Here is a 27748-nt window from a genome sequence, read left to right on the forward strand (position 1 = left end):
ACTCATGTAGATCACCTCACACTTTTCGTTATTTAGCGTCAACTGCCACCTACCACATCATACAGCAATCTTTCCTAAATCACTTTGCAACTGATACTGGTCTTCGGATGACCTTACTAGACGGTAAATTACAGCATTATCTGCGAACAACCTAAGAGAACTGCTCAGATTGCCACCCAGGTCATTTATATAGATCAGGAACAGCAGAGGTCCCAGGATGCTTCCCTGGGGAACACCTGATATCACTTCAGTTTTACTCGATGATTTGCCATCTGTTACTATGAACTGCGACCTTCCTGACAGGAAATCCAGTCACACAGCTGAGACGATACCCCATAGGCCCGCAGCTTGATTAGAAGTCGCTTGTGAGGAATGGTGTCAAAAGCTTTCCGGAAATCCGGAAATATGGAATCAACCTGAGATCCCCTGTCGATAGCGGCCATTACTTCGTGCGAATAAAGAGCTAGCTGCGTTGCACAAGAACGATGTTTTCTGAAACCATGCTGATTACGTATCAATAGATCGTTCACTTCGAGGTGATTCATAATGTTTGAATACAGTATATGCTCCAAAACCCTGATGTCAATGATGTAGGTCTGTAGTTCGATGGATTACTCCTACTACCCTTCTTAAACACTAGTGCGACCTGTGCAATTTTCCAATCTGTAGGTACAGATCTATCGGTGAGCGAGCAGTTGTATATGATTGCTAAGTGGGGAGCTATTGTATCAGCGTAATCTGAAAGGAACCTAATCGGTATACAATCTGGACCTGAAGACTTGCCTGTATCAAGCGATTTGAGTTGCTTCACAACCCCTAAGGTATCTACTTCTAAGAAACTCATGCTAGCAGCTGTTCGTGTTTCAAATTCTGGAATATTCCATTCGTCTTCCCTGGTGAAGGAATTTCGGAAAACTGCGTTCAATAACTCTGCTTTAGCGGCACAGTCGTCGGTAACAGTACCATCGGCACTGTGCAGTGAAGGTATTGACTGCGTCTTGCTACTTGTGTACTTTACATACGACCAGAATTTCTTCGGATTTTCTACCAAATTTCGAGACAATGTTTCGTTGTGGAACCTATTAAAGGCATCTCGCATTGAAGTCTATGCCGAATTTCGCGCGTCTGTAAATTTTAGCCAATCTTCAGGATTTCGCGTTCTTCTGAACTTCGCATGCTTTTTCCGTTGCCTCTGCAACAGCGTTCGGACCTGTTTTGTGTACCGTGGGGGATCAGTTCCATCTCTTACCAATTTATGAGGTATGAATCTCTCAATTGCTGTTGCTACTATATCTTTGAATTTGAGCCACACCTCGTCTACATTTGCATAGTCAGTTCGGAAGGAAGGCTACTAGTGACACTTTATCTGCTTTTTTAAATAAAATTATTTTGCGTTTGTTTCTGGTGGATTTGGAAGAAATGGTATTGAGCCTAGCTACAACGACTTTGTGATCACTAATCCCTGTATCAGTCATGATGCTCTCTATTAGCTCTGGATTGTTTGTGGCTAAGAGGTCACATCCGATACTAATCTGATTTTATGATTAGCATGAACTGATATGAACTCCACAACCTGTGATCATATTTTGCAAGTGTGATTGAACCCACTTGTTTTCTATTCCTTTCACATTAAGGGTCTATTGGTATTGAATCATGAATGCAAGGACTTGAGGACTTGATCAGTTGTAGTGGACAGAGATTCCTTAATGTAACTATCACACTAGTGTCATCTGCAAACAACATGATGTTGGCTGAAGTTTCTGAGGCATGTCATTTATATAAATAAGGAACATAAGGGGGCATAACGCACTACCCTGGGGTACACCTTTTTTTTACTTTCCTTACATCCAATACTAATCTGATTTTATGATTAGCATGAGCTGATATGAACTCCACAACCTGTGATCAAATTTTGCAAGTGTGATTGAACCCACTTGTTTTCTATTCCTTTTACCACCATTTCTTCTAGCTTATCTAAAATAATTTCATTACTAACCATGTTGAAAGCTTAGGAAGGTTTAAATTAACTCCTACAACACTGTCGTTATCCAGATTTCTGTTTCATCAGTTTAATCATTTATCACTATTTCTGTTCTTGTACCTGTTCAGAAGCCATGCTGATTATTATTCAGAAGGCTGGGGTTGTCCAAGTACTTGACAATTCGTTGTTTCATTAATCTCTTTGTTACTTTAGAGAATGCTGAGAGGAGTGAAATTTGTTGGTAATTTTCAACTTTATGTACTGTTCCCACATTTTTAATCTTTGAGGAACAGTCCCTCAGTGAATGATAAATTAGCAAAGTGAGTAGTATGGATTATAGGTGACACTGGTACATCATCTACACCATCTGACATTTTACTACCTGATGCTCACTAGTTGGAACGAATCTCATGCTATGTCCATTATAATTATCCGGGCTGTTATGCCGTGGTCGGTTGATGAATTCTGTGGAGATTCCCAACGTTTCGTCTCCGACTGCGGGAGACATCTTCAAGGGGGTCCGTAGCTTGATGGAAGGTCCAACACACACACACTGGCTCGCTACTGACTGCCGCTAAATTCCGTGTCTGCGCGCCCCCGCGCCGTGGCGTGACTGTCACATGTTTTGAAAACGTCAGTGCAATTGGCCGCTGTCCGTCGCCATCGATCGCCGTTGCCATCACCCAGTAGTGGGCAAGTGGTACACATCTTCTTTAACACCGGCATCCATATACCGTTTAATTTGACGCCCTCCTCCTTTCGGTTGAAATTATTTGGGTGTTTAGCGATTTCAATTGCCTCCCTGTAGAGCCTTTCGTAGTATCCGCTCGTGGCCGCTAGTACTTGCGTCTCCTCGAAACGGATATTGTGGTTCCCTGGCTGGAAAGCATGCTCCGCAACAGCTGATCGTTCCGTTTCTCCTTTTCTACAATTTCCCTTGTGCTCTTCCAAACGTTTAGAAACAGTTCTTTTGGTGGTACCCACATAAACATCACCACAGCTGCATGGGATCCTATACACTCCAGATTTTTCCAATGGTTTGCGAGCGTCCTTGGCAGGCCTAAGGTATTCCTGTATCTTCCTGGTGGGCTTGTAAATTACGGTAATATTCCGCTTCGTCAAGATCCTCCCTATTCTTTCCGTTACATTTTTAACAAACGGCAGGAAAACCTTAGATTTTGCAGTAGCCTGTACGTCAGTATGATTTCTGCGTGGCTGCCTCAACGCACGTTTTATTTCGGCAGACGAATATCCGTTCTTCGTTAGTGCATTGTGGAGATGTTCCATCTCAGCGTCGAGCAACTCAGGTTCACAAATATTTCTAGCTCTGTCCGCTAACGTCTTGATAACACCCCGCTTCTGTTGTGGGTGGTGGTTCGAATCCCGGTGCAAATAACGGTCCGTGTGCGTGGGTTTGCGGTACACTGAGTGGCCCAAACTACCATTTTCGTTTCTAAACACAAGCACATCGAGGAAATGTAGTTTTCCGTCTACCTCCTCCTCCATTGTAAACTGAATTCTTGAGTTTATACTGTTCAGATGTTCGTGGAACCGGCTTAGTTCCTCCCTACCATGTCTCCACAACATGGCCTGCCAAGGACGCTCGCAAACCATTGGAAAAATCTGAAGTGTATAGGATCCCATGCAGCTGTGGTGATGTTTATGTGGGTACCACCAAAAGAACTGTTTCTAAACGTTTGGAAGAGCACAAGGGAAATTGTAGAAGAGGAGAAACGGAACGATCAGCTGTTGCGGAGCATGCTTTCCAGCCAGGGAACCACAATATTCGTTTCGAGGAGACGCAAGTACTAGCGGCCACGAGCGGATACAACGAAAGGCTCTACAGGAAGGCAATCAAAATCGCTAAACACCCAAATAATTTCAACCGAAAGGAGGAGGGCGTCAAATTAAACGATATATGGATGCCGGTGTTAAAGAAGATGTGTACCACTCGCCCACTACTGGGTGATGGCAACGGCGATCGACGGCGACGGACAGCGGCCAATTGCACTGACGTTTTCAAAACACGTGACGTCACGCCGCGGCGCGGGGGCGCGCGGACACGGAATTTAGCGGCAGTCAGTAGCAAGCCAGTGTGTGTGTGTTGGACCTTCCATCAAGCTACGGACCCCCTTGAAGATGTCTCCCGCAGTCGGAGATGAAATGTTGGGAATCTCCACAGAATTCATCAACCGACCACGGCATAACAGCCCGGATAATTATAATGGATGTGATATATCCGGCCGTGAAAGTTTACATTTTAGAATCTCATGCTGTATGCTTCTGTGCAAAACCTTAGTTTATCTTGATTTTTGATATTTAAGCTAAGTTTTTGGGAAGCATTTTTGGCGGGCCTTTTTTGCACTGTTGATAACAACAACCTTTTTAAGCGTAACTCCCTGCTCTTCATGTATCTTCCATCTTCCCGTTTTTACAGTATTTCATACAGATTTTGATTAGTTGCCTGACATTCTTATTATATCATTTCTAAGAAGCTTTGCCTTTACACTTACCTGTCAGTATATTTTCTTATAAATCTTTCCATATTCCATAAATTGGGAATCTGTGGGCCTTTTCATTTGAGAAATGAGCATATTTAAAGTCATACAGGAAATCTTAATGCATGAAATAATCGAGGAACTAGATTTAGTTATTTGACATAAACGGGCTCCAGTTAGTTTCTTAGGAAAACACATTTCAAAATTTGACATGAATATTCAACAGAAAGCATCATAAGCATTGTTAGCAATTGACTGTGAAATCAGTTCTAACCATGATCCATTGTTTAGACAACCAACAAAACTAGCACAAATTTCAGCAGAAATTCTTCTGTATGAAATACGTACATTCCATTTGTTTCACAGGTATAACTAGAATTAACTTGCAACTTTTCTGTTAAAATCCTGTGGATGATGCTATGATAAAGCTAGGGAATGAAATTTGGTGAGTATTCAGAGTGATCCTCTGATCTTAACACATGGTTTCCTCAGCATTCATGACTGTCTTGTCAGGAACTGGCAGCCTGCTGCTCCTTTCTCCATCATGAATTTAAGTACAACCGATTGTAAACTCTCTACACCCCTAGCAAATGTTTTTGACATCCATTCATGACTGTCAATTCACTTCAGTCAATTGGGGATGAATTTAACTGGTTTAATGCCTTTGTGTTCAAAAATTTAATAACTGTGCAAGCTTTGTACTTCATAGTACTGTTGAATGGGAACTCTATATTGAATGGCTGCCAAACTCAATCAAAGTGCGCACATTCTTGTTTGGAAGCAGAAGCAGTGCAGTCACAGCATAGTGGCCAACAACCATATTTCTCTATGCCCCTAAAAAAATATGAGATTTTTTTAAAATAACTCTTATAGGATGAAATCATTGGCTTATGTGCCACCCTCAGGAGACAGACAAGCATGAATTATCTCATCTCCATGGAGATATGTCACTACATTTGCATGTGAAACGGCTTTGTTATTTGTGCAATATGTAAAAAAAGTGCTCTTTTAACCCTCGAGTGGTCGTGTCATTTTTTGCAACAGCAGTGGTCGCATGGTTGACTCTTATCACCTAGCCATTGTGTTCTTTAGAGGCACAAAAAATACTGGCTTAATAAGATTGGCATTGAAAAAAATTAACTTTATTTTGTTTTTTACGTACATAAGCATATATTTTAATTTTTGAACTTAATTTCCTCATAGTAGGTAGTTAGAGAATCTAATAAAATTATCCTATTCTTTTAGTTAACATCAAATTTCTAACACACACAATAATCTAAAATCACAATCAGCCTACATTTGTTTCACAGTGCATATTACTTATGTAACACTTACTGTATCATATTTGTGTTATTTAACAAAGAAAACAATCATTTTTGTTGTTATGTTGTAATAGGATAGATAAAAATATCTACTCACAAGCAGTGGCAGAACACATACATAAAAGAAGGTAATAATTAGGCAAACTGTCGGAGCCAGTGGCTCATTCTTCAGGTGGAAGGGGTGAAGGAAAAGGACTGGACAGTATAGGAAAAGGAATAGATTTTGGAAAAGTCACCCAGAACTTGCAGGTCATGGGAGACTTACCGGACAGGATGAGAAGAAAAGACTGATTGTTGGGGCCAACGGATGGAATGAGAAGGAAAGACTGACTGTTGGGGACTGAGTCTCATCCCATCTGGCATGTCTCCCCCTGACCTGCAGTTCTGGGTGACGTTTCCAAAATCTACCCCATTTTCTAGACCTCTTCAGTCCTTTTCCTTCATCCCTATTCCTTCCCCTTCAACCCTTCTGGCTGAAGAAGGAGCCACTGGCTCTGAAAGCTTGCCCAATTACAACCTTCTTTTATGTGTGCTGCTGCCACTTGATGAGTAGATTTTATATCTATCCTATTACATTATATTTTGGTTATTTGTTAAATATGTTATTGTTATTATGTATAAACAAATGTTACTCATTCTGTTCCTCCACTTCATCCAGTGTTACATGCACACTTTTCAGAGACAATGGAAGAATGCTCTTTGCACACAGACATCTTACACTGATAACAACGAATTGCGCTAACAACATTGTTTTTCCTTTCACACATAATGCAGCAACTCTTCTTTTTGTTTGGAGTTTCTCTCAGTTGTTGAGGCTCTTCCAGTTTATAAGGTGCCAAAAATATTTTGATGCCATTAGGAAGTGCAGGTATGTGAGATCTTGTAACTAAATGAGCTTTAATAAGGCGTTGAAGCCGCTGTTACAGAAATATTGTCCTTGGTTTTCTTGGGGTTTCTGCGTTAGACTGAAACAATATTTGGGCATTGATGCCAGCATTAGTAAATCAAACCATACAGCCATTGTCCATCTTCTAATTGCACAAGCCACAGAGTATTTACTACACATCTGGTCGACTGCAATGACCCCTCCCTTTGTCATGTTGTAGTCCATGGTAATGTGTGGTTTATTGGTTTCTTCATCAATTGTGCCTTAACTGTGTGTGATGCTAAGCAAAACAACACAGTTATTTTTTTTTGGGCACATATGACACCATTGTGACATCTGTCAGGCATCCAAACAGTAAAGAACCAATATTCCTGGCTTTCAGTAGTAGGAATTCCAGGGGGATTTTCCTTCTATTTATTTATTTGTTTGTTTATTTTTTTCCCAAGAGTTCTAGTGCAACTGATGTGTTCCTGCAAAAGTGAGATTATCAATGGGTAATTAATATAACAGTTATCAAAAGTAATATTCCAATTGGACTCGTTCAAAGTCTCTGCTAGTTGATGCACAATATCATATAGTTTATTTGACACCTTGTAAAAGGCCATTTGATTGTGTTCTACAGTATAACTCAACTGATGCCATGTAGAATGTTTTGACATTGCAAATAGAAAAGAATTTCGAGCCATACTTGGCTGGTTTGTTTGGTACGTATTGAAGGAACGAACAAACGAGCAAACTCTCCCAAACTATAGCTTTCCTTACAATTTGTAACAAATTTATCCAAACATGACAGGATCGGTGCAAATTTATCTTTCTCATGTCTCCAAGTTCTTGTCACTCCATCATCAAATCTAACACTTCTGAAGAGAAATGAGAACTGTTTGCATGGCATACAAACTCATGAGAATCATCATACCAGTGCCATAAATACTCCATAGCTGTTCATCATTTGCTTTATTTCCACTGTTCAAGCCAGTCAAAATAAGGGTTCTAATAAGAGCACAGACTCTTCTGTTGATGTCTCCTTTACTTCTCTTTCTCTCTCTCTCTCTCTCTCTATCTCTCTCTCTCTCTCAAATGTACTTGTTTTGTGATATCATGTTTCTAATATGCAAGTTGGTGTATTCCACAATGAAGCAATCATTTCCTCACTAATAATCTTTGTGAAAGGCGTCACTTCCTTTGTTATATCCTCAGCAGACCTCTTTGGACCAAGAAGGATTTTTGTTGCATTTTTGCAGGTTTGGCCATAATACTTTCCTTGGATCATTTAGTTTTACCATCTTTACCAACAAAAGACTCACAAATAAAATCAAAATCATTGTCACTAACATCATCATTTTCATGACATTTCTTTGTCTTTAAGATGTATACGTTCATTTCCCTCTAACGAACCAGCTTCTATTTCTCATTCACTGTTGTGATTATTAACTGGTTCTGTCTTCTCGCCAAATTGAAATCTTTTGCTGTCACTTTGCAAACGTAATTGTAACTTTTCTGTCAAGAGAACAAGTGTTAAATGATGTGCACTCCATTGTACATGTCAGTGTACCTATTGCAAATGCTCCCTCCTGTGATGGGTTTAAACTCTACAAACATACATGTTACATTCATGAAGGTTTTGCTTCCAGAAGGTGGGTTCAAATCCCCCACCAGTTACCCAGATTTAGGTTTCCCATGGTTTGGGATAATTTTGCAGAAGGTAAATGCTGGGCTGGTTTTGTTGAAAAGACACAGCAGCTTTTCATCGTCATTCTTCTCCAATCAGAGATAGTGCTCTATCTGTAATGATCAGGCCATTGATGGGACATTAAACCCTTATCTTTTTGTCCTCCATCTTAACATTATGAAGCCTTCTCTGCTTAGCATCATAGTTCATGTCACTCTACAAGTGGCTGCAACAAACGTTCACTAAATTTTGGATGGCTTAGGATCTTACACTTTCAATTATGTAACATATATATTGATCATTGTTTGTCATACCATGATTGTCACTAATTAAACCTTGTCTGTACTGAACCTGTGATACAGTTGTTTACAAAGTCAGTGAGAGATGAACAATTCACTGCATGCCTCTATTTAACCTACTTTCACAATCTTCCTGTGGCCATTCATTACAGTATGCCTGCTAACTAATGGCGTGATACCATTCAACCAGCTTTTCCATCTTACCTAACCAGCTTTTCCATCTTACCTGTTCTCTTCACTTGCACAGCTCCTATTACCATCCTGCTTTTAAACTTAGAATTGTCTGCTACATTCATCATATCGGTCAGTTAGCTGTTAGTGCCTCTGCTTTGCATGTGATGTTTACTGTGATAATCACATAAGTATTTGTGTCTGTTAGTTTACGGTTTTTGCAAATTGTTATAGTTCTCATGGTTATTCCCAAATTTATGGAAACCAGGTTCTTTTAGCCTGTTCTTTTCTTTTAAGCTAGTCTGTATACAAACAAAACTAAGGAAAGGGCAATAAAGAGTATGGCGGTATATGATTAGCATCCAGCTGGACATCAAATAGGGGAAGAAGAAACAAAATTATCTCGTTGTTGGGATTCAAGATGACGTACTATGTCCAAACCAAAGCAGACTGTTTGTTGTAGGGAGCTTTATTTAACAAAGTAGATCAGCTCTCTCTCTCTCTCTCTCTCTCTCTCTGTGTGTGTGTGTGTGTGTGTGTGTGTGTGTGTGTGTGTGTGTGTGTGTGTGATAATTTGAGGAATATGTTGTAGTTTGGAAAGAAAGTAATGCTAACCATGAAGTGATTTATTATTTGAGGAAACGAAAAGCTCCTATGTGACATCATTTTCCTGCCTTTCCTATAATAAATATTTTAAATTATTAGTTTCCCCTTATTTGGAGAGAACTGCTGGTGTGCAACAGTATACTGAATTAATGAATAGCTGCCCCAGGTGCTGCAATGTTCTTTATAGTAGTCCACAATCAGTTTCAGCTTTTATATTGAAGCCATTTTCAGATCCACTAATAAATGGCTTCAGTGTAAAAGCCAAAACTGTGGAGGGGAAGAAAGTTAGCAGCTTGAGTGACTATTCATTAACCATTTTGAAACTGTAATCGAATAATGCAAGTTTCATATATCTTGCTCCTTTCTGTCTGTCTGCTGAAGGTTTTAAGATGCAATTTTTGTTTCTGTTTATTGCATCTATTTTTCATATTTTACTTATTATTTATTTGAACTGATAAATTTGGTTTTCCTTCCATTCCTCAATTCTGTGTTTTGTTTTTCTCCATCACAGTCTTCCTGCATGTTACGGTCATGTTGTCTTTTCAATATTCATTCACATTTTGCTAATACCTCATTTTTCCTGCATATTACCTGTAATATTTACCTTTATCTCTTGTTTCCTCTGCCGTCCAATAACTACCACACTGTGGACTTTGTGTCTTCCACACATTTTCATTCTCTTTTTACCTATCTTTGTATTTTGCATATGATCATTGAAAAGTATGGTGCTGTAGATAGCAGAATTGTATTAACACGATTCATGTTGTCCGTCACACTTCACATAGTGTAGACCGGGAACTGTCTGCTAGGCATGCCCGATATAAAACGGACTGGGCACAGCCCGTGGTGCCTGAGTTGTTGTTGTTCCACCGGCAGAGGGTGCGGCCGAATTCTCGCGTGCCCTCTGGTGGACGGGACTTTACTTGTGGCAACTACAGTCTGTGACGTGCCATGCCGATATGCGCCTCCCGCAATCTTTCTGGTGGCTACTGCAACAGTATTCAGCAACATTTCTGCAAATACTTTCAGTCACTGTTCTAAACTTAAAAAAAAAAGGGTCGAATTTAATTTCAAAGATTAAATCATCTTTGGCAGTTAACAACATGTACTATTTATCTCTTGTGATGTCACGTATAAAATCATCTTAGTGAGTCGGACTTACCTCACACCACATTGTAGGAAAGTCTAAAGTTCCATGAAAAATTTAAATTTTTTGCAGTGTATTATTTGTGTCAGTAATTCACACAGCACAAACATGTCAATAGTCCCAGAATAATATCAATATTTTTTGTATTAATCATACCCTGAAGTCTCTTTTCCAATTGAGACATATCTTAAGAAACATCAAGAGTATTGTATCTGGACTGTTGACTTTTGTTGGGGAAAATAATAACCTTTCACTAGTAGTTCAATGATAATTAAATTATATGGAGTGTATATCTAATATATGAGAAACACAAGTGCAATAGTGCAAACGACATAGTGAGTACAGTTTGCAGCGTAGTCTAGCAGTCTGCATATGAGGCTTCAGAAACATACTCCAGTTTGTCCATGCAAACTGTATAGTTTCCAAATTTTGCCTTGTAGTCTAACAAGTCCTTTTGTGTCATAAAAAATCATTAAAGTATTTTAAAATGCAATGAGTTCTGTGTGATGCTGTCAGTATAAATACTTTTGTTGACTGTTGCCTTAAATTACGTAATGGAGATTTCATGATAATTTATTGCTTTTATTTGAGCTTTTTGGCTAAAGCCAGTAATTATTTTTGTAGCTGCCAGAGAATCACCAGGTTTGCATGGTTGTGTCTGTTTCATGTATCATGACCATACAACATGGAAAATTCATCAGCAGCAAAGATGATGAGCAGTGAAAACCTTCATTGTATTGTTCTTTTTGTATTTTGCAGGTGGCAGTCTACTCAGTATTGGAAGTTTGGAAAAGAGGAAGAGCTTGAAGAAAATAGCCAAAAGTATAGGTTAGTAATTGTACTAATCAACATTTACGTGTGCTGATGAGTGATGGAAACAATAGTGGCCATGACAATGCCAGGACTGTTGTGGGATCTAGTGATATTTCAATGTCTGAAGCAACAGGTGGCAGCACGGGAGGCAGTAATGAAATCAATCTGTCTACAGACTGTGGGGCGTTGCTCGGGTCAGCCTCTGACAGCTTGGGTTTTGGGAGTTGCACGAGTGGCGGAAGGAGCTCTGTCTTGATGGCTTCCATCTCTGCTCTGTATAAACCTTAGAAAACTATTGGTGTGATCTCAAGTCATAATGCTGCTGTGGTGTGTGAGTAGTACAGCTGGGGTTGGTCTGTAGCAACAGCTGTGACTGGGAACAGGCCACCAGCATCAGACATTACGTCAAAAGAATTATCCTCAATTGCAGAAATTGTGGTCAGGGCATGGTTCCTAGTGCTCAGTGAGGTGGTAGACCTCTGTGCCTCACAAGGAAATTTTAGACCGCATGTACCACAAGTAGCTACATTGCTCCCTGGAATAGTCCCAGCAGAATTAACATATATACACTCCCAGGATTGCTTGGGTTTTTCCAGGGAACAAAACGCTTTGTCAGGACTTCACCGATGTGTAGGTCTGATGTTCCCAGCATATTTACTCTTACATTTTTATGAGGCACTAATCTAATCACTATATCGTGAATAAGAGACTGTGTAAGACACATTACACTTTTTTGTAGGTCTTCAAAATTAAATTGGTTCACAGCAGCTTCCCATACATTACTGTCTTCAGCCTCCCTCTTGAGAGTGGTATAGGTGGTGGAGCTGTTACAGGGTTGTCAGGGGTTCTGGAAATCAGGGAATTTCAAACATGTCAGGGAAATATCAGGGAAATTTGAAAAAAAGAAACTGGAATAATCTTTTTTTGTCTCAGTAGACAAAATGGTTTGTTAACTGAGGTGTCTTGCATCGTCACTGGCTGTACTTCCTCATTACTACTGCTTCTTCCCTACCTACCACTCTCCTCAGCTTGCAGTCAGTGCTGCCACCACTTCTTGCCACCTGACGAGAGGCAGGGAGGCATGAGGAGTGTTTTGTTTGGATCTGATTCTGAGACTGTAGATGGCCGTCATGTGTATCTGAGTTGTGTGTGGGTGATTGTGTGAATGTGTGTGTGCTCTCATTTTCTGACAAAAATTATGATTGAAAATTTACTTGTGAGGGTGTGATTTTCTTTTATACGTGCCTATGTGTGGCTTAGCAATCGTCTTTACGGTGAGTTGCTACCTATCCTCATTATTATTGATTCTCAGAGTATTTGAACAAGTTATCTGTTGCATGGATCGATCACCGTGGTCTCATTTCATCGACATGCTGACTGTGGCTCGTGAATAGCTGGCCACACGAGTGGATTTCCACGATGGGCCAAAACCACAGGCCTTTCCTGCGGGTATGTGTCACGATTTGAGCTTGCCAATCTAAAGCCATTCAGTTCCCACTAATGAGCAGGCCCTGCCCATCGGATCTAGTCTGACTGATCTGTCCGCAGGCCAGATCAGTTTGTGTAGTGTAATGTAGGGGAGATTCATGGTTTATCCATGGACCCAGGACTGTGGTGCTCCTCAGTAGGTCTGAGGTCACAGGCGATGGATTTCAGGGATTGTGACTGTCTCACTGCAAGTACATTGTACAGTGTGGCATTTTATAGACATTTTATTTGTTCTAGTACATTTTGGCACTTAAAAAGTGGTTTATGTGTTAGAAAGTATGGACAATAAGAAGAAGAAGATCGTCAGTCACTGGGGGTTTGTACACTGTATACTGATATATTTTTCAAAAGAAAAGTCAAAAAATACCTGTAAAGTAATAGGTATGACACAGTGGGTAGTAACGATAATAACGAACATATTAGAACCAAATTTTATTGTCAGTCACCTACACATTTCTTCCTCAACTTGTACACTTCTTTCAAGAGACCTACTTTATTTTCTGAGGTTATTTCTGAAATCAGTGAAGATATTTCAAATCTGTCTTGCGACTCCAAGCAAATACATATTTTTGTCACCCAATATGTTTCGTTTTATTGGAATAAAATAACATTGGCGGTCTTAATGAAACACACATACCATTTGGCTTGCTGTCTCCACCTAAAAACAGTTCATTACAAAAGACATTGTTATTAGTACTTAAGCTTTTTGTTCACACCAGGAAACACCATCTGCTTGAAGTTTTTTTAGATATTTCCTTGTTTACTGTAGCTGCAAAGACAGATTGTCAACTTACATTTGAACTTAACCTTGAGATCTCAAAATTCGTCAGGGAAAAATGCAAGACTTGTCTGTAAATCAGGGAAATATCAAGCAATTTCGCTTGGGGAAACTTGTGGCAACCCTTTGGTATCTTCCATGATCTGGTTGATGTGCTCTAGTCTCGGTCTGCCTCTTTTTTTTCTTTGCTTCTATTATGCCTTCAGTGATACTTTTAATGATACCATCATGTCTCTGAAGGTGGCCAACCCACGTGTCCCTTCTGTGTTTGATAAGCTTCAGGAGACAAGGCTTCCCTTCCTCCACTCTGTTGAGCACCTCTTCATTCAGCATTCTGTGGTAACACCACATCCTGAAGTCTGTTATTTTGTGATTTATGCTTGTCCCAGTGTCCATGTTTCACTTCCGTACAGCACCACACTCCAAATGTCTTTATGAGGTCTTTCCTGAGGTGTTCTTGTTAAAATCAGCTTTTGCCTGGTGGTTTCACCATGCAGTATCCTCCCTGGATCTTCTGTCTGATGTAATTTTACTCTTTAGTCAGGCAAAGAATTTGATGGTCTTCAGTCGCTCATTAATAAATGAGCATTGGGCAACAATGTTTTGTCTACTCACCGCTAAGATTTTTGTTTCACCTTTATTAATTTTCAATTATAGGAAGAATTGATGGTGATTTCCATCTGGACCAGCATTGCTTCTAATTGTGTTGCAACTTCAGTTGACACTGTGATACAGGCAGAAACTCTCAACATGTCTATTTTCTTACCATGAATTTTAACTCCTTCTACAGTCTCTTGTTTGTCCCTAACATCATCATCTGCCCTTGCAATGTATCCATTGAACAAGACAGGAGAGTGTGAGTTGCTCTTTCATATACCCTATTTTACAGTAGCTTCTTCTTGATGTTCTCAATGCCTTACCACAGCCACCTCTTCTCTGTATAGTTTCTGCACTACTCGTCTGTTTGTGTGTATTTTATGCCACTCTCTCTCTCTCAGCATCTTAAAAGTATTCGCCAGTCTACCCTGTCAGATGCTTTTCTAAATCAGTGAAGACAATATATTGAGCCTTATATAGTGTTTCCTCAATAGTATTGTTTCTCATGTGCCTGCACTCCTTCTAAAGACACATTGTGCATCTGTGATGATTGCATTCATTCTGCCTTCTAACTGCTATGAAATGAAAGAGGTCAATATCTTGAGGCCCCTGTATTGTTCAAATCTGTTTTGCAGATGGTTTCTGTGACAAATTTTTATAGTCTTTTGGGAGCTCCCCAGTTTCTTATATAACTTGTACGAGATGGAACAGTTCTTCACGTAGCTCTTCTCCAGCAGCCTCAATGAGTTCTGCTGCTATATCATCAACTCCTGGGGCTTTCCCAGATTGCAAGAAGGAACTCATCGCTCACAATGTAGTCTCCCTCTTCTTCCAGATAAACTTCCTATTCATACAAAAAATTGCACTGTGTGTATAGACCTTGAAGTTCAGTGGCCTATAAAACACAAGACTGAACCTGTTGTTTGGCGCTGTGGTCAAATTTTAGCCTTGTAGCTATGATGTTAATTTGCTTACTATAAGGACTAGTTTTCATATCATAAATTTCAGAAAATACTAAGTTAATAGGATGAACTAATAGCTGTGACTTTTGAAGGGAAGGAAGGAAGATGGAGGTTTTACAACCATAAATATGGTTCACATGGTGCAAGCCAGTGCTACTCTACCTCTGACATGCTGGCCTATGCGGCACGAGTGGGCTCAGTGTGATATGGGTCACCGGGCAGCACCGAACCACGTCTCACTCGCTGAGCTGTGCTTTTACCAGGCTGGGGCACTGGGCTGTCAACACCTCATGTATCACGGCACAGGCTGAGGACGCTGATTGAATCGTGAGCCTGGAGAGCCAATGTCACCCCATCATCTTGAAATGAGATGATCTCTAATGTGTACATTATCTCATAATGTCACTTATTTGGATGAAATTTAGTAGTAGTACAAATAATTGATTGTCTAAAACTGTTTTCTTAATTTCTTTTACGATAAACTGTTATCATTCACTTTTTTGCAGTTCCTTAGAAGTTGTGGCAATACAATGAATATTTCATTTTGTGGAGCATTAGCAGCTAACACAATATGCTATTGTGTGGTAAATATGGTTGTTAAGGGCATTTAAATTGACTGAAAAATAAACTAATAATCATTGTAAACATGTTTTGCCTGGTGTGAGAGTAAGTGCAGTTTTGGTGGCAGAAATAACAAGAACGTCATCTTGGACTTGTGAGATGAAACTGCAACTTGGTCCAGTCCTTGAATGATAGGTCTAGGAAGTTGGTGGAAATGCTCTGCTCTGAGACAAAGACAAAACAGCACATCCATAGAGTTTTAGCCTTGTCAGATGAAGAATCTGGTTGATAAACAAAAGGATAACTACCAATTTAGTTGTGTATGTAGTCTCAATGAATGTTGGTTTAGTATCGCTACTAGCGGACGTCATGATGGGGAGCGCAGTCGGATAGTACAATAACCTGCCATGGAGGATGCACGGGATGTGTACGATGGGCAGACCCACTGGCGGTAGTGTTTACATGTGGGTGGCACTTGGCCAGCTGGGTCAGTGCTTACTTGGAGTTCGACCACTGCGAATCTCACCTAGCATATCGTGCTGTGTGTTGTACTGAATGCTTAGCTGATAGCCGTGTGCGCAAGTCCATGCTCGTCTCTATGTAGGTTCGAACTCTGTGCTTCCCATAGATCGAATCACACATATAGTGCAGCAACATTGTCATGTCTATGTAGCTACTAAAGAAGGCATTATTGTAGTTGCTACTATTTTAAGTTGGTTTGATTTCATGTGCGTTCATAATCTAGTGAGAGCTACTGTAACCACAAAGTGGTAATGTATGGACACTGTGAACACACTTCTATTTCAAATAAAATTATGGGGAGCTACTGAGTTCATCTTTGTGTGTTAACTTGTGAACTTTAGATAGTGGAAGAAAAATAATACTCGGAGGAAACAGATCAGGAGGGAGAGGTATTTGTGGGTAAAATTTTGTCTGTTAATTTTCCGCTCAAGGTTAGAATAAAGTCTCAAACTTTGATGTTTCAATTATTATAACATCATTTGACAGTGATTCTTTTTTTAGATGTACAAAATGAAATTACACCAGATAAGAAATGCTCGTCATTCAAGAGGAACAGATTTGGAAACTGGGCTTCTGAGAATGACAGACTTGAGAATGTCAGTATGTTTAGAAGGCAAGACTGTACTTAATGACAAAAAAGCCAGGCAGTGAAGACCCAAATATGTTGTAGGTTGTGGCATCAGTACTACCTTTGTAGACTGGAATGCAAGATTTTAGCTGTTCCAGTTACTAATTTATTTTGAGAAATTAGTTCTATAGCTCACACGAAGTGTAAGTGGTTGTGATAACATACTAGACGTCTTAGTGACTAACAATCCTGAGCAGAGAGCATCTAGATGGATACAGGAATTAGTGACCACAAGGTGGTTCTAGCGAGATGGAATGCCGTACCATCCAAATCCACCAGAAATAAATATGAAAGATATCTATTTAAAAAAGCAGATAAAACTCTCTTGCTGGCTTTCTAAGAGACAGTCTCCATTCCTTCCATACTAAGTATGTAAGTTTTAACCAGATGTGGTGTAAATTCAGAGAAATAGTGTTGACAGCTATTGAAAATTTTGTACCAAGTAAATTAATAAGATACAGAACAAATCCCCCATTGTACACAAAACTGATCAAATGATTGTTGCAGAAGCAACAAAAAGATGATGCTAGATTTAAAATAATGTAAGATCTCAAAGATTGGCAATGGTTTTCAGATGCTCGAAACTTAGTGCAGACTTCAGTGTGAGATGCTTTTGATAGTTTCCAAGATGAAACTCTCTTCCAAATGTGGCAGAAAATCGAAATTGATTCTGGTTGTATGGAAAGCATACTAGCAGAAAGACACAATCAATATCTTCATTATGTGATGGCAGTGGTAGTATTACTGATGACAGTGCAACTAAAGTTGAGTTACTGAACACAGTTCTGTGAAATTCTTCAACGAAGAAGAAGCAGTAAGTATTCCAGAAGTCAAACAAAGAACAGCTGCCAACATGAGTAAGTTGGAAGTAGGTACCCTTCGTAAAGAAAAGTAACTTAGGCCACTTAATAAAGACAAATCTTACAGTCCAGATTATGTACCAAATTGATTCCTTTCATAGTATGCTGATTAAATAACTTAATTTGTACCTATCACATACAACTGCTTGCTCGATGAAAGGTTCATATGTAAATACTGATAGGCTGCACGTATTATACCAATAAACAAGAAAGGAGGCAGAAGTAATCTGCTGAGTTATAGACCCATATCATTGAAATCGATTTGTAGCAGGACCTTAGAACTTATACTGAGTTCCACCACTATAAAATACCTCAAAGAAAGTGATCTATTGATGCATCTATCACATAGAAAATCTTATGGGAAAGTGAAGTAAAGGCTATGTTTTATTGGAAGAGCACTTGGAAGATGTAACAACTGTACTCGAGAGACTATGTACACTACACTTGTCTGCCCTCTTCTGGAGTATTGCCATGTTGTATGGGATCTTTACTTGATTGTGTTGATGGAGGATATAGAAAAAGTTCAAAGAAAAGCAATTGGTGTTGTGTTATCAAAAAACAGGAGAGAATGGCCATGGATGTAATAAGTGTGTTAGAGTGGCTGTCATTAAACCAAAGGTGTTTTTTCTTGCAATGAAATCTTTTGAAAAAATTTCAATCACCAACTTTCTTCTCTGAATGCAAAAATATTTTGTTGACTTTCACCTATAAAGAGAGAAATTTGAGAAATCAAAGTTCTCCCAGAAAGATTTCGGTATTCATTTCTTCCGCATGCTGTATAGAGAGGAACAATCAAGAGAGAGTCTGAAATTGGTTGTATGAAACCTCAGCCAAACAGTCAAGTAGATGCAGATTTAGTGCTTAAGCAGGATGTAATTTCAGTTGCGCAGGACTTGTCATTTCACAGAAAAAGGGTACAATAAGTGCTCAGAATTAGAATTGCGCTCTACTTGTACACAGTGGTTTGGTAAGGTTCTCATCAAAATTATTTACTGAAAAATTGCAGACTTTTCTTTCATGGAGTTACAGAAAGAATAAGTAATTCTCCATTTTTATTTTTATCTTGAACCTGATGCAGAGAGCTCACAAGATACAAAAGCTTCCTGCTTCTTGAGATTGTTACCTAAATGAGAGCTTTTTTGGTAGCTATGTTTGTAATTGCAGTATTTTTTTCTCATATGGAAATGTAAAAATACATGCAACTGCATATGCTGTGATAACATAGTTCTTGCAGCTTTAATTTGTACCACACACTTGGTTGATTACATGACTTTTCATAAAGTAGATGAAATGAGATGAGATGAGCACTGCAGTGAAGCTACAAATTTGGCGCTTGGGGTTAGCGTTACAGCCTGGACCTGGACCTGCTGTGGATCCTGAACTATGGGTTGGCTGAGCTGGATGCACTGGCCAGACTAACAGACTAGTCTGTTGTGGAAGCGAGACTGAGGTCAGTTGGCCGACCAGTGAGTGGCCAGCTCACCCAAGACAGGTCAGCCCACCGTGGAGAACTCAAGCGGGCTAGATGTATGCAGCATATGGCTCTGTTTACATCCCATCAGTGATGAGGTCATTAGAGGGGGAACACAAGTATGTGGAATGAAATTGACTATGTCCATTTCAAAAGAACTAATCTGGTGTCTGACTTCAGCAGTTTAGGGAAACAATGAAAACCCTAAAGCAAGATGGCCATATGGGAATGTGAACCATGGTCCTCCTGAAGGAAAGTGCAGTGTCTTATCACTATACGAACTTGCTCAGTTATGACTTGTGAAATAATTCATATTGTTTACTAGTTTAAGAAAGTAAAGTAGGAATCTGATGAGTAATATCAGAAATACCACTTGCAATGTAACAAAGGCTGAATTAACAACATTTATGCCACTTCATCGGGTGGATCCATTGTCCTTGTTGACACTTTCCTGTTATACCTGAGAGAAACAAAGTTCTGAACACTGTAAAGGCAGCAGAGCTTTAATGTTTGTTAATGCTGAAGTAGTTGTGGAACTGCAGAAGTTTGGTTAGGAGTTGCAGAACTGCTGCTAAGAGACTACCATCTGGGACAGTTGTTGATGATTACATGTTTACAAGGAAGATGTGACAGACAATGACATATTCAAGAATCTTGTTAAGTAGAGTTGAGAATCCAAAATCAAAGTCCATGCTATAAGCAAAGAAGAGCTCAATCGTATACAGGTATCTGAATGTTGATTAATGATGGCTTCATACACAAATGCCACAGTGTGTACCAGTCTGTCATAGGCACAGGCTATTGTACTCATTTCGCACTTGAATACCCAATATGACTATACAAGTAGTAGTGTCTCTGCTGTCCTGTCAGAATTGGTATTGCCATTCTAGGATATCAAATAAGCCATATGACACACTGTCTCTGAGGTTGTGCAACCACCGATTTCTTCCCCTGCCCAATGACAAAATTGCCCCATGAGTACCACACTTTGAAGAAAACTAGTGCTACCAGGATAAGCTACTGGGGACGATAGTGTGTTAATGACTGGTTTCGTTTTAGACTGTCACAGATTGTAAGAGCAAGAAAAAAATATCAGTTTAATTGGCAGGTTATCAGTCATTGGAAACCATATGAGGTGGTGCATCCTGCTTGGCAATATATCATAGTCCATGCAAGTGGTGGAGGGTATAGTTTTTTAGGGTTTAATGTGGGACCAAGCTCTCAGCAATGCTGCTGTTTGTGGTTTTGTGTGTGTGTGAAAATGGTGAGGAAAACCCTAAAGATGAGCTGGTGAGACAAGTGAAATATTAATTGTCCACGTTTGTGTACCCATCTAATGTTTGATTGTCAACCTGCAATCTAGAGAAAATAATGAATATCAAGTTTCAGAACATGTTAGTGTACAGCTAGACTGCAGGAGTTTGTTGAGGGGATGTAAATGGCATGAAAAATTACACTAAAAATAGAAAAAGCACCAGCATTAGAGATGACAGGACAGTTTTGTGTACGTTGAGCTCTTACATTTGCGAGGACCAAGATGCAAGGTACCTTTGGCAACCTGCTGGAATCATTCCCGGAAGGTGAGCCAACATAATCTGCTTCTCAACAGTTAAATATTGTGGTGGCAGTTTGTTCATTTTCCTTTAGAGTTATGTTACTGTAATCAGCATTATAATGATGTATGATCTATGTGTATGTTATTTCAAGTTTTGAGAGATGGAAATTATCTGGCTATTGAGATAAGATATTCATGTCATATTTCATAGTCAGAGGTCTTAATCAGTTCTGGGCATTATATAGTGTGTGGATAAGTTAACAGTATCATCAAAAGGGGAATAAGAAACCAGTTTTATTGCTGACATTATATCAGTGCTCAGAGGAAATCTCACTAGTTATTCAGGCCTGAGAATGCTTTCCTTTCACCTTCATCTAATTCCTTGGTCATTAAAGGGATTGGTACTACACTACAGAAACAAACAGAGCGAAACCACTGTTTATTACATCACTGAAAGGAAGAATATTAATGCCTTTCTCCACCTGCAGTCCTCACAATCTTCGATTATGATATGCTTCATGCCAGAGAAGTTTACAACACATTGTGTTGCAAATAAATGTTAAAAAAATTTGAAAGCAGCTTATCTCACTATGTGAACAACATTGTTGTAGGTGACAAACCTAGTTTCACTATTAAAAAATTATAACAAATCAAATGCGAGTTTTTAAATTGAGGGCACAACCATTGCTGTCAGAACATTTGTCTGCCACGAAGAAAATGGAGACTGTTTTCATCGCCATAAGGGATACGAGATGTAAGAACATATTCTTGACTCGCACACTGGTAGGTGGTATGGGGATCTATGGCTGCCTCAAGTTTCAGCACATCTTTTAAAATCATCCACTAAGCAGTCCAAGATCAATGATTGACAGTTTGTTCTTTTATCATGACAAGGATCAAATACATGTGTACAAAATACACTGAAGAGCCAAGGAAACTGGTACGCCTGCCTAATATTGTGTAGGGCTCCTGTGAACATACAGAAGTGCCGCAACATGACTTGGCATGGACTCAACTAATGTCTGAAGTAGTACTGGAGGGAACTTACACCATGAATCCTGCAGGGCTGCAGACAAATACGTAAGAGTATGAGGGGGTGGAGATCTCTTCTGAACAGCACTTTGCAAGGCATCCCAGCTGTGCCCAGTAATGTTAATGTTTAGGGAGTTTGGTGGCCAGCGGAAGTGTTTAAACTCAGAAGAGTGTTCCTGGAGCCACTCTATAGCAATTCTGGATGTGTGGGGTGTCACATTGTCCTGCTGAAATTGCCCAAGTCCATCGGATTGCACAATGGACATGAATGGATGCAGGTGATCAGACAGGATACTTATGTACGTGTCACGTGTCAGAGTCCTATATAGACATATCAGTGGTCCCATATCACTCCAACTGCACATGCCGCACACCATTACAGAGCCTCCACCAGTTTGAACAGTCCCCTGCTGACATGCAGGGTCGATGGATTCGCTTAGTTGTCTCCATTCCCGTACACGTTCATACACTTGATACAATTTCAAACCAGACAGTCACCATGCTTCCAGTCATCAACAGTCCAATATCAGTGTTGATGGGCCCAGGTGAGGTGTAAAGCTTTGTGTAGTGCAGTCATCAAAGGTATACGAGTGGGCGTTCAGCTCCAAAAGCCCATATCGATGATGTTTCATTGAATGGTTTGCACGCTGACGCTTGTTGATGGTCCAGCATTGAAATGTGCAGCGATTTGTGGAAGGGTTGCACTTCTGTCACTCTGAACAATTCCCTTCAGTCTTCATTGGTCCCGTTCTTGCAGGATATTTTTCTGGCCGCTGCTATGTCAGAGATTTGATGTTTTAGCAGATTCCTGACATTCACGGTACACTCGTTAAATGATCGTACAGGAAAATTCCCACTTCAGCGCTACATTGGAGGTGCTGTGTCCCACTGCTCATGCGCTGATTATTAACACCACATTCACACTTACTAAAATGTTGATAACCTGCCATTGTAGCAGCAGTAACCAATCTAACTACTGGACCAGACATCTGTTATCTTATATAGGCATTGCCGACCACAGCGCTGTATTCTGCCTGTTTACATATCTCTGTACTGCTTCCCTAGGGCAGCATAATAGATCCGCTGCTTTTCACGATTTACATGAACGATCTGGTTGATGGTATTGAGAGTGGCATTAGACTGTTTGCTGATGATGGAAAGTAGTATCACACGAAAGTTGTGAAGAAATCAATCAGGATTTGCAGAAAATAAATGCGTGGTGTAATGACTGGCAGTTATCTCTCAATATTAGTAAGTGTAACCTACTGCATATAACAAAGTGAAAATTCCCATTAATGTATGAGTACAAAACAAATGCCCAGTCTTTGGAAGCGGTAACATCCGTCAAGGATCTGGGCGTGACTATTCAAAATGATCTCAAATGGAACAATCAGATTACACAAGTAATGGCTAAGGCGAACTCTAGATTGCAGTTTATTGGTAGAATCCTGAAGCGATGCAGTCCTTCAACAAAGGAATACTTTAGTTCATCCAGCCTTAGAGTATTGTTTGTCTGTATAGGACTCTTACCAGTTGGGTTTGATTCAAGAGATTGAGAAGGTCCAAAGAAGAGTGGCAAGATTCGTGACTGGTACATGTAGCCATTGTGAGAGCGTTACAAAACTCATAGAAAGTTTGAAGTGAGACACACTTGCAGGTAGATGACACGCTAAACTGAAGGGGCTGTTCACTAAATTCCAAAATCCAATCTTCGCCGAGGATGTAGAGGATATATTATTACCAACAACCTTCAAATTGCGCAATGGTCACCATTCAAAGATAAGGGAAATTAGAGCTTGTACTGAAATGGTCAGACAGTTGTTTTTCCCTCGTGCGACCTGCGAGTGGAATGGGGGGGAAATACGACTTTGGCATGAATAGTGCCCTCTGCCACACACTGCCTGGTGGCTAGCGGAGTAAATATGTAGATGTAGATGTATTTGAATACGCGTGCCTATACCAGTTTTTTTGGTGCTTCTGTGTATAACTACTATTTGGTTGCAGTGAACTCTAAAGTTTTTATAGATATTTTTTACAGCTCAGATCTTACCCTTGTATTATTTTGCCTTGTCTCCATCAGTGAAAACATAGTTGGAAAGGTTCAAACTTTTCTGTGGATGAAGAGCTCCATCAGATATGGAAAAAAGGTTGTGAGTAACTGCCAGAAAGCAATTGGAAATAATAGTATGATGATTTGTTTTGGAAGATGAAGCAATGTATTGTCTGTATTGGAGATTATTAAGAAAAAGCATTATAAATTGAGTTGTATTGCAAAACAATCCTAATGTGAGGTTCCCATGGCAATAGGAGTGCCTCGCTGTGGTTGTTGGGTGGCAGTTTGATGTGGAGTGTGATGTCTGAGTGAAGGAAATACTCATGTCTAAAGCTTCTGCTTATTAACGTGTTTAATTGCAACCATGGTCTGTACTGTACCATACTGTAATGTCCATTCAGTTCACTGTTGGGCTGCCCATGTGACTAGTGTTGCTACCTTCTGCGAAATTTGTGTCCAAAATAAATTCCACATTTCTATCCATTACCTGGATCCCCTTGACACGATCTATTTCTGTTTTTTCAGTCTTCTCAGCTGTGATCGTGACTACAAATTCACATACACTCCAGTAATTCTCATCTATAGCTCTTTCACTCCACAATCAATGAAGATTCTGATCACACTGTGTTGCAAGTCCTATTGCCATTACCATTCCCCCTGGATTTGTCATACTTCTCCTCAGAAGATGCTACCAGTTTCCATCATTTATCTACTGGTAATGTTGTTGGATTCTAGTATTGTCACCCTCTTTCACAATCAGAAGTATGTAGTTTCTGTAGTAATGTGAGTCTATCACATTGGTTGGAGATAAGAAATCTGTTGAGGATTAAGCTGTTTCAGTTTGTCAAACCCTCAACTCTAAAACATCCATTTTGTAGCAGAACATGTATTTGTGATAATGGTCAACAAGCATAGACTCAAAACTACCAAACCACCAAGATAGGGTGAAAGTAAACCGTACTACTCTGTTATATCAGTTTATCAAACATATTTACTTTGGCACACAGTTCTGTAGCTACCAGTACTTTTCAAAGGAAACCACTGCATGTCAGTGTTGTAACTCTGTTAGTGGCAGCCAGCCTTTCCTGCAGTCACTGACTATCTTTGACTAGGTTCCAATGGTTTCTACAGCATTGTTCGCTACCTCTATGCTGTTATCTTACACTATTACCTATTCTAATGCATCTGACCATCAATGTAAATGTTTTAAAGCTTTCCAACAAATATTTGAAAATATTCCAGCATAGAAATTTTGTATGAAGGAGAAAATCAGATGCCAGTTTTGGAATATTAATGACGAGAAAAGGTGGTTGTGCTTCAGTCACTGGTTGCGAAATTAACGTTCTACTTTTATTTTTGATTGTTCGATGCAGTAGGGAAGCTTTTGTTGTTGAGTTTTGTGTGCAGTAGATAAAAATAATAGCACTGTTGCTGTGTTTATAGGAACAAATCAAGTGTGGTTTCAAAAATACGTACATACATACAAACTGATAGAAACAGTAATTCATCATCAGAATAAGTAATTTGGTGCCTAATATGGCTCATTTTACTTGCTGTCCTCATGATTTAATAACTGTGAACAAGTCTTCAATTAAAGTAAGAGGGTGGAGGGGAAAAATGCAATTACTGTTATCAGACATAAAGAAACTGGCATTGTCTAATTTTATCTGCAGTACTTGTTGATTCATTTTTTGCAGCAGAGTGTGTGAATGGGTGTAAATAATTTAGAAGCTAAATGCTTAGTAGATATTGAAGAACACAAGTAATGGAGAGTTCGATTTTCAGATGGACACTTTATTTTTCAGGAAAGAAAGTGGGGAAAGGCTCAAATAGCAAGTTGAAGGAAGAGTCATTTGATGGAAATCTTGGTCCCAGCCACCGAAGAATTGGCCAGATCGCTGGAGAAGCTGACCCTGGTGTAATCAGTGAAGATGAGGATGAATTCACTGTAAATATTATATTATGTATCAAATTTCAATTAATTGACTAATGGAAATAGGAATCACGTACTAAAATGTTTTCAATTCATATAGTGTTCATAATCTCTACATGTTTCATAGCTGTTTGTTCCTTCAGTCTTGTATTGGGACTAGAGGCAACTGAGTAATAGATATCAAACAATGGAAAATCCGCGATGGAATAATGGCAATATAAGAAAGGGATATACAGGGTGTCCCACCCAAACCTCCCTGATTTCAAAGACCCAGGAGAGAAAAATCACAGTAGATACGACAATGAAAAATGCACCACATTGTAGAGCATCTCAACACACACACACACACACACACACACACACACACACACACAAACACACACGACGGGCACGACCATTGCCTCTGGCTGCCGAAGCCGTACATATCTTCTATTTTGGCTAACAATAAACGTCTTTGGCCCCTTAAATACATTCAGTGAACATAAATTGCAGTTTGAAAATATCTGGCTTTAACTTGGGTGTTTCACTTGTTATCATAAAGTATTTGACAGCTCTGGCTCAAGCTATGTCTTATGTTTACAATGGAAGTAAGCAACAAAAACAGCCACCACCAGTTTGAAATATATAAAAAAACCTACTACCAAAGACATCATCATAAATAAAAATTCTTATTGCCCAAGTCTGAAGATCTACACATGTTTCAAATCAGTGATTAACAGAATTTTAAAGTTACATCTTGCTAATAATGTGATACAATATGAAATAAAAACTCTACAGTATGTAGCACAACAAAAAACTCCAAAATAGTACTAAAATTATATTAACAGCATACAAAACCAAAAACATAGCATAGAGAAAGAAATAACATTAAAATGAGAAGAAAAACCACAAATAAACCTACGTATGTTGCAGCACCATACATAGGCCCAATACCGAATAAGATGAACAACATGGTCAAGAAAACAAAAGTAAAATTAGCACTTTGTACAAATAACAACTTGAAGGCTGAAATACAGTCACCAAAAAATATATCTCCACTTTTTCAAATCCAAGCATCTACAAACTTTCTTGTGACAATTGCAAATAATTTTATATCAAACAAACAGGTAGGAATTTCAGAATGATATTTAATGAATATATACAAAACTGCGACAGAAAGCAATCCACATTTTACTGACATTATACAGAAAAATACCCAACAGATTTTAAACATAAAAATACCTGAAAAATTTTATTGACAGTATAAAAGAAAAAAAGGGTAAATTGTCCTGACAAACAATAGGACATTATGCATGTAAAACCAAAAAAATACAATCAGTGAAATTAAACATTCTCACTGACTTACCCCAAAACATGATTTTCTTTGTAAAAATACAGCATCCCTGGAGCTGTCAAAAAATAAATAAATAAAACTAAAAAATTACTGAAATTGCCAAATAAAAGTATATAGAAATAATGTGCTCATAACATAAAAGAAAGACAACTGATACACTCCAAGATGCAATATGGACCATGTTGTACCAGCTAATACATAAGCATTATTTACCATACATATTCATAATACATAACACAGACATAAGAAACAATATTATGCACACTATACTATCTGCACAGGTATGCTTGATAATGGCAAAATGCCTAAACTAGTTCATTGTGTAACTTTCTAATCACTATGAGTAAATAATTCAATGTGCGGTAGCAACCTGTGCCAAAAATAAAATATCATAAAGTTGTTTTAACATACATGGGTGACAATGGGGTTCATAAGTAATCAAATATAAATATTTATTACCACCACCATCACAGTTAAACTTTGGGCCGATGGGATGAGACATGTAGGAGTGTGGCAGCTTATCATACTAAATTTGCCCCTTAGTAATAGACTCTGATGGGCTACTTCTATTCTAATCTCTGTT

General features: G+C 39.2%; 1 protein-coding gene across 3 annotated transcripts in view; it reads left to right on the forward strand.

The window, feature by feature from the left end:
* Window positions 1–27748, forward strand: part of LOC126470653 (rab11 family-interacting protein 1) — a 104961-nt gene that overhangs the window by 58274 nt on the left and 18939 nt on the right. For all 3 annotated transcript variants that reach the window (XM_050098638.1, XM_050098639.1, XM_050098637.1), the window contains exons 6-7: window positions 11339–11407; window positions 25705–25847. In XM_050098638.1, the coding sequence (XP_049954595.1) occupies window positions 11339–11407; window positions 25705–25847 (212 nt within the window). The remainder of the gene's footprint in view (window positions 1–11338; window positions 11408–25704; window positions 25848–27748) is intronic.

Source organism: Schistocerca serialis, chromosome 3 (genome assembly GCF_023864345.2).
Source record: "Schistocerca serialis cubense isolate TAMUIC-IGC-003099 chromosome 3, iqSchSeri2.2, whole genome shotgun sequence".
Taxonomy (NCBI): domain Eukaryota; kingdom Metazoa; phylum Arthropoda; class Insecta; order Orthoptera; family Acrididae; genus Schistocerca; species Schistocerca serialis.